Consider the following 7,557-nt stretch of genomic DNA (forward strand, 5'->3'; position numbering starts at 1 on the left):
CGCCGCGCGGGTAAGTGTTTTCGACCGCGCGCCCAACCCGTTATAGCGCGCACGCCGTTTTTGCGCGCCTGCTGGAGCGACCTGACGCGTTGCGCGCGCGCTAAAACGGCCTATTTTGCGGCACGGCGCTAGTTTAGCGTGGCTGTTGGAGATGCTCTAAGTTAAAACACCTCCGCATTTGATTACACCGTTGACCGTTCCCAAGCGCGCCCTCAGGCTCCGTTTGGAACTGGTGTAACTTTATACAACTGCATTTAGTTCACAGGTGTGTAACAGCAGCCACAACTGATATCCTAGCTGTGTACCATAAATAGGCTGATTACGAGCCTAAACGAGGATACAGGAAACATTACAGGCCTAATACAATGAACCAACCACCTCTTACAAGCCTACCCGACGTTTTCTAACCAGCCAATGTTTTAAGGAGGGAAAACGATATTCCAAGCGGGCTCTCCATAGCAGCGGAAAAGAAGCCACGCAACCGCCAGTCACTTGAACAATTGTCAAAACGTCACCCTAGATCCTGTGATATTCCCGTGAAGTCAAGGAGTTGACGATAAAATCCTCATGAGCGTCAGAGGATGTTTCTTCCTTTTACGCAATGAAACTTCCCAGCACCGCTTCAATTTGTTTCTGTGAAAACATGAGATATCCTTTATATATTAGATCAAATATAAACAAAAGAGCGGTAAATAGGGGCAGTTGCAGTCATGTACAAGTACAAGATGTGAGTCCAGAATGTTTGGAACTAACAACCACACATTCGGGCTTTATACTACTGGCTAACCACTTGGCCTTGCAATAAACCACCATGTAAATAGAAAAGAATGCTACAGTGGACTGCACAATCCTTTACCTTTGGACCTTATACTAGTCAGATCTGCAAGATGCCGCATTGTTGGCCTCCCGTGCGGGCAATTCCAAGGGGACCTTAGTCCTGTTAGATTTTTCAGTATCTGAAGTGCAAAAGCAAACATTAATTCATCGTTTGAAGCAATACCTCTTTCTGGATAGTGAGTGGCTGCACAAATGGACTAAAGCAAGCATTGGATTATGCTTCTGAAAATACCCAAGTCACATAAAAACTAAACTAATACGTGTATTTTTGGGGAAGGATCTATCTAGGTCACCGCAGCCGAATTTTTGTAATTACCTTCTTCATTTCAGTTTTCGTCAGTGGATCGCCAATCATAGTAGACATTCGGCAAGCCCTCGAAGCAAACATAGCACGAACCCTCGAAGGGCAAACAGAATCAGTTGTATCCATCTTATAGCTACTAATTATTGAACAGTCACCTTGACTGTCAGAAAGCATGCAAATCAGCTCCTTCACATCTAAATCAAGGGAAATGAAAGTAAGTCTACAGTTCTGAGTTTTTTACGAGCGTAAAATCAGACATGGTACAACAATAAGTAATTACCTTGAACACCAAATGTAATATTTTTACTAAATGGCACAGCTTTCAAAAGATAATGACTGCCAGGAGAAGCATGCAAATCTTCTGCTAAAACAAAACCATTTTTTCTGAAACAAGGTGACAGAAGAAAGAATGTGAGCTACCTAGGATTTAATCACCTCCAAACACTATTAATTAAAACTAGAAAGATACATCATGTCTTCTGTCAATACAGCGTGTCTACAGGAGGGATGAAGGACCATGCATGATTCAAGAATCAAGATGGTATGCACTTATCAAAAATAAATACACCTAGCTGGTGCAATTAATAATTTATCATGCATGAATTGATATTTTCAAGAACCAGATATAAGCAGAAAACTTCCCCTTGAAGAACAAAACAACAACAGATGTATGGATATCATAGGTTATGTGTTACTCCCTCCGGTTAAGTATTATCTGTCGTTTTGGACATAGGTAAAGTCAAACAAAAATATTTGGATCAGATACTTGAAAGCACATGTATATATTAGTCTCGGCAAGTGCTTTCGCAGAATGTACTTTTACTATGGATGTCCGGAAATCTGTTTCATGTGGCTTGGCAAGGAAATTTTGAATCATGCATACCACTTTTAACAGGTTTCATAACAATGGTCTTGATAGAAATAGTAGTCAAATTTGTAGTTTGAAGACCATCCCCATGTCCAAAATAACAGCTTTTGGGGAAGAAACAGTACTTCACATGTTCTTTGAAGAACCATATACTGAATGTAACTATAACTAAACATCTGTCAAACAGGCAACTGATGGTTACTGCATTAAAGACTACACATTTCAATATTAAAGTTGTTAGATACTTAGATCCACTTTTTGAGCAGGCAGAATCGAAGTAGTAGGACAAAAGGAAATGTACCTGATAGTGTTCATGTGCATAGATACGATAACTTCTTCCTCCGGTGAAAGTTCAAGTCTCAGTGGCCTAGCATTAGAACACAATCAGAAACCCTCCTCCAATGCAAGAGAAAAAAAATGCTACGGAAGGTATGGATAAACGTGGACATTGTTAAGTCACTCCTTGAACTACCCTACCATAACCATTCACGAGTTGATGTTATTTTTGCCAAGGCAAGGACCCCCCTTGGGGGACCAATTGGTGTTGAGAAGTTCCATCTACAGAATAACACATGAAAATAATGGGGCTTGTTTACTCACTGAAGAAGAGGCTGTATGTTTAACGTTGTTGACCGTGACAGGCTCTCAAAGTTGTACTTCTCATCAGCAGCATGCTTGAGAACAAAAAAAAACGATATGAGGTACCTTGAGGGTTGCTACTCATATATCTTGGGATTTGTATAATGGTGTCACTGTTACACTGAAAAATATGTAGATGTACCTGATCTACAATAAATAGGTCTTGTTCCAGCTTTCCGATGATAAAACCGAGATTAAACTGCCCAACAACCTGAAGATCAGATAGTTAGTATCCTAAGAAATAACTGCATATAACACAATGCTTTGAATATTGCCACTTGTTTTACAAGAACGATGACTGTCACATTCGAGCAAATAAACAACAAGGTCATAACAACAGATTTCTTGAAAGTACAGTCCACATCTGCAAGGTGCTTGTAAAATTGTAACAGCCCCTATGGTACTTGGCAGTTGCCTTGAACAGGAACATACTACAATTCCAATAGATCAAGTTCTCTCTGGATACAACTCCAATAGATCAAGTTCTCTCTGGATACTACAATTCCAACATCTGCAAGGTGCTTGTAAAATTGGAACAGCAACATGACCCTATGGTACTCAGCATACTACAATTCCAATAGATCAAGTTCTCTCTGGATACAACGTATGGCAAATTATATATGTGACCACTCCAAAAGCACCGATTGGACATAATATCCAATTTCACAAATCAAGATTGCTAACATCCATTATGGCTCCTCCCAATTACTGAGTGCATCAGAACTGTTTTAACATGTCATTTCAGAAAAGAAAAACTAATCTTGCAAGGAAACTAGGCACAGTCATCACTGTTCACCTAAGACTCATTCATCAGGCAAATGCTTTAACAAATATAATGTTATATGGAACCACTGAAAGAAAATGAGAATATTAAGAATATGGAGCTATTTGAAGAACCTTCATTTCTCCAAAATTATCTTTGCTGAAAAACCTGTCCAACTCATTGGTGGCTGCAGCTAAATAATTAGATTTTCCCTCGTCATCATTTGGTACATAATTATCCAGTGTTGCGGCTTTATAACACCTAGGTGAAGACAATTAAAGTAGTCAAAAACCAAACTCCTGATGGCAACAGAACTTGTTTATAACAACAGCATGTGTGTTACCTTGCAGTTTTCTCAGAACAATGGACTCTGTTTTCATGTGATACAATAAAACCGCGTTTTCTTCTTCTCCTAAGCTCATCAATTGTAAACTGCACTGAATAAGATACTGATGTAGAGCACACCGAATTGTCATTATCATGACCATCAAGTAAAGTTATATTGGACGGTGTATTTGGGGGTTCGGTATCCTTCAAACATTGATCGGGAGCACCAAAATTGGAAAGGCATCGATCATTCTCTTCATCCTGCATTGCAGCATTCATTATATAATCTATCCCACTGAACACATCAAAAATTATTTTTTCAAAAACAACTGATTTGCGCCAAAACACAGCTTAGCTAATCAGAGAAACTAAGGAGTTGTCGAAAATGCCAGAAGTAGATTCATGATTATTGAACTGCATGCACCAAATCAGTTCACCCAAAAGCTTAAACTGATGGAGAAAAGTGGGCAATATATTTCCCTATGTCGACATGGTATCGAGACGTAGGTTGCAACTATATTTATTAATAGCATTTTGGCCGGGTCTTGAACTCAATATCTCTTGGCTCTGATTACCAAATTGAATCCATTTCACCCAAAAGCTTAAGCTGATGGGATAAGCTGATGGGGAGAGACGGGCAATATATTTCAAAAATGATGCCTATAACTCACTAACAGTTCAAAAGTTCACTGTGAACTTCATAATACAATTTTAAAAGGCAGAGATACTTAAGAAGAGTGCTACAAAACAAACAGTTAAAGGCAAGAAGTGGAAGAAGAGAAACAAAAATAAAACAGTATTGGCAGCAGTAGTCTAATCTCCTCCAGAAATCTGACTGACAGAACCGTCTCACTGCAAAATTAAATCAGCCTTACCACATCAAATTCTGTACTGTGGACATCACATGGATTGAGGAGATGCGCTTCAGTACTAGGAGACCCAACATTAGGTGGTTCAGAATGCTGTAATGAAACTTCTGTCCTCTTAGGTACAAAAGGTTGTGGAGAATGATCCCACAGGCTAATTTGCTGAAGTGGGTTGGCATCTGAAATACCAGGTGCATTTGCTTCTAAACTTGTTCTTCTCACTTGCCCCGAGCATGTACCTCTTCTCAGCACTGGAGCTTCAGAACTAGGAGGCCCAACATTAGGTGGTTCAGAATGCTGTAATGAAACTTCTGTCCTCTTAGGTACAAAAGGTTGTGGAGAATGATCCCACAGGCTAATTTGCTGAAGTGAGTTGGCATCTGAAATACCAGGTGCATTTGCTTCTAAACTTGTTCTTCTCACTTGCCCTGAGCATGTACCCCTTCTCAGCACTGGAGCTTCAGTAATAAGATTGCAACTGTCTTCATGCTTCCTCTTGTTTAGTGATAGAAAGTTCATAAGAGAAGACTGAACAATAGTTGAAGGGGAGGATTGAGCAGCAAGCCCTGTTCTAACATGATTTTCTCTTACTGGATTACTTTTAAAATCAGCATGGGGTCTTTTTGGCTGCTCATACCGCAATGCTGAAAACCAAGGAGATCTATCAACCTCAGTGTCTGGGCTCCTTGGCAAGGGGCTCATGTCTCTAGATGCAGCTCCAGTGGCTACCCTTGTCGCAGAAGAACTCACTTTCTGATCCTTCAGTGGGTCCTGATCATCACTATCTGTGTCTTCCTTGCAATTATCATTTTCAGGCGATGAAACATTTTCCTTGTCCATTAAATATGTGCTTTTAATAGGTTCATCAATCATAGGGTCATCTTCCTTTACAGGATCTTCAGTGTGATTGACCTTTTCAGGATCTTCAATGTGATTGATGGAAAAACTGCACTGTTGAGGGCTGTACAGATTTTCAATAGCTTCCCGTAAAGATAACAAAATAGTATGCTCGGATGAGAAGAAAATTTTCCTCTTATCAGGTGCGACATTCACATCATAAGATGTGGTTGGGATGCAAAAATTTAGGACAGCCACAGGGTATTGCCTGGAATTGGAACTCCTGTACAGTTCATTAACAAGTTTGGTGACCTTTGGCATGTCCACGGGTCTGCCATTTACATAGAAGAATTGCCTGTCTCCTGAATTGCGACCAGTGCCTGGTCCAGGCTTGGAAAGGAAACCTTCTACCTGACAGCCTTCAGAGAGGGCCAGGTTGAAGGGCTCCAGGCATTTGAAAGTGTTCAAACCAAAGACCGTAATGATATTGTCCTTCAGTGAACTGCTTCCTTGAGTTTTAACCACCACCGTTTTAGAATTCTTGCCCACAGTATTTGTGCAAAGTAATCTGACCCCTTTGGCAATTAAGGCGTAAGCCTAAAATCAGGTAAGACCAGACAATTAGCAATGGAAGATTATAACAACAAAAAAGAAGTAAGTTTCAGCATCTATCATAATAAAACATCCTACTGTGAGAAGCAAAACGTCTAGATAAATATGATTAAGCAGAACAGTTAGGCTTCAACGTGCAAAAATAAATAAATTTGCAAGCAGCAGTTGCAAAGAAATACAGAAAACAAGATGTGAAACTCACATGTAGCAAGGAGACCACTTTCCCGTACTCCTTCTTGATATTCCTACTAAACTCCTTGCCCCGAACCGGCAAGGTGGAGAAGAGTTTCTCGATGGTTACGGTGGTCCCGACTTGCCGTGCAATCTTCCTCTCACTGATCACCACGCCCGAGTGCTCAAACTCCAAATGAGTTCCGACCGACTCATCTTTAGTCCTTGTCTCGACCGTCAATTTCCCCAATGCACAGAGGGAGCTCAACGCCTCCCCCCGGAATCCGAAGGTGGCCACGGAGTTGAGATCGGAGAAATCCGATATCTTGGACGTGTGGTGCTTCAGAGCGAGTGCCTAAGACGGTGACGGCACGGCAGCAGCATGGTACGGTCAGCAACACCAATGACAGGCCGGAAAAACGACAGAGGATGCAGAGATTAGGAATGAGGGGTTGCGTTTGTGCGTGCCTGGAAATTGCCGGGAGAGATGCCGCTGCCGTTATCCGCGACCTTGAACCACTCTTCGCCGTAGGCCTTGAGGCCGACCTCGACGGTGGTGGCGCCGGCGTCGAGGCTGTTCTCCACGAGCTCCTTCACTGCGGAGGAGAGGTCGAAAATGACTTGGCCGGAGCAAATCCGGTGCACCACTGATTTGCCGATAGGCTTTATCGCCGGCGAGGCTCCTCCCATACCCACTAAACCAGTAAACCCTACCGCAGCTCGACCTCGAGACGAGGGTTTCGTTCCTCCTCCTCCTCCTCTCTCTCTCTCTCTCTCTCTCTCTCCCGCTTCTGGTGCGCGCTACGGGCAGTAACGGGCTGGGCCACACTGCCACAGTCGTCGCTCTGCCTCTCAGTTGGGCCTAGGTGTCGGCTTCACCAGGACTCTGGACTCCTTTTTTTTTCTTGAAACATCGAGTCTGGACGGGAGCTCCTCCTGGGAGGTCCTATTCCGCACCTTCAGCGCCGCGCAAGCTAACCGGCGCCCGCAGCAGCGGCTGGATGGGCCGGCCCACATTCGCGCGGCGCGAAAAAAGACGACCAAAAACAGAACTCTCGATCGGGATCAATCTCACACCCTCCTGCTTACAAACAGAGCGGGCTAACCACTTGACCAGGTAAATTCTGGTGATTCTTCGCAGCGCGCGGACTTTAAAGAATAGAAACGTTGACACACTATTAATTTCTTATTACACTGTAGCGTTTACATTTTCCAATTATTTGAAAACATGTGCACATATTACAAATAGAGTTGATGCACATGCAAAAAAAAGTTCGTGTATTAAAAAAAAAGTTCACCAAATCGAAAAAGTTCATGTATTCAAAAAAGTTCA

The 7,557-nt window shown here is 42.3% G+C and overlaps 1 protein-coding gene across 2 annotated transcripts; it reads right to left on the minus strand.

Annotated features, from left to right (window-relative positions):
* Positions 1–270: 270 nt before the first annotated feature.
* On the minus strand, positions 271–7,053 carry LOC123137302 (DNA mismatch repair protein PMS1). 2 transcript variants are annotated; one of them, XM_044557000.1, is made up of 12 exons: positions 6,693–7,053; positions 6,256–6,579; positions 4,614–6,038; positions 3,755–3,999; positions 3,546–3,672; positions 2,791–2,859; positions 2,610–2,683; positions 2,311–2,376; positions 1,422–1,525; positions 1,154–1,335; positions 857–956; positions 271–633 (listed from the first exon to the last, which is right to left on the minus strand). In XM_044557000.1, the coding sequence occupies exons 1-12, from the start codon at positions 6,912–6,914 to the stop codon at positions 623–625; spliced, it is 2,949 nt and encodes a 982-aa protein (XP_044412935.1). In that variant the 5' UTR covers positions 6,915–7,053; the 3' UTR covers positions 271–622. The 2 variants fall into 2 exon arrangements, with proteins under 2 accessions (XP_044412935.1, XP_044412936.1); XM_044557001.1 differs by lacking the exons at positions 271–633; positions 857–956; positions 1,154–1,335; positions 1,422–1,525 and adding an exon at positions 1,542–1,856.
* Positions 7,054–7,557: the final 504 nt, after the last annotated feature.

This window comes from Triticum aestivum, chromosome 6B (assembly GCF_018294505.1).
Source record: "Triticum aestivum cultivar Chinese Spring chromosome 6B, IWGSC CS RefSeq v2.1, whole genome shotgun sequence".
NCBI classification, from domain to species: domain Eukaryota; kingdom Viridiplantae; phylum Streptophyta; class Magnoliopsida; order Poales; family Poaceae; genus Triticum; species Triticum aestivum.

Coding starts and splice junctions, on each gene's coding strand:
- LOC123137302 (XM_044557000.1), bottom strand. CDS start 6,914: ATGGGAGGAGCCTCGCCGGCGATAAAGCCTATCGGCAAATCAGTGGTG. Junction 2,860..3,545: donor ATAATTTTGGAGAAATGAAG/GTTCTTCAAATA, acceptor TCTGATCTTCAG/GTTGTTGGGCAGTTTAATCT. Junction 1,526..2,310: donor ATGCACATGAACACTATCAG/GTACATTTCCTT, acceptor ACCTTGTTTCAG/AAAAAATGGTTTTGTTTTAG.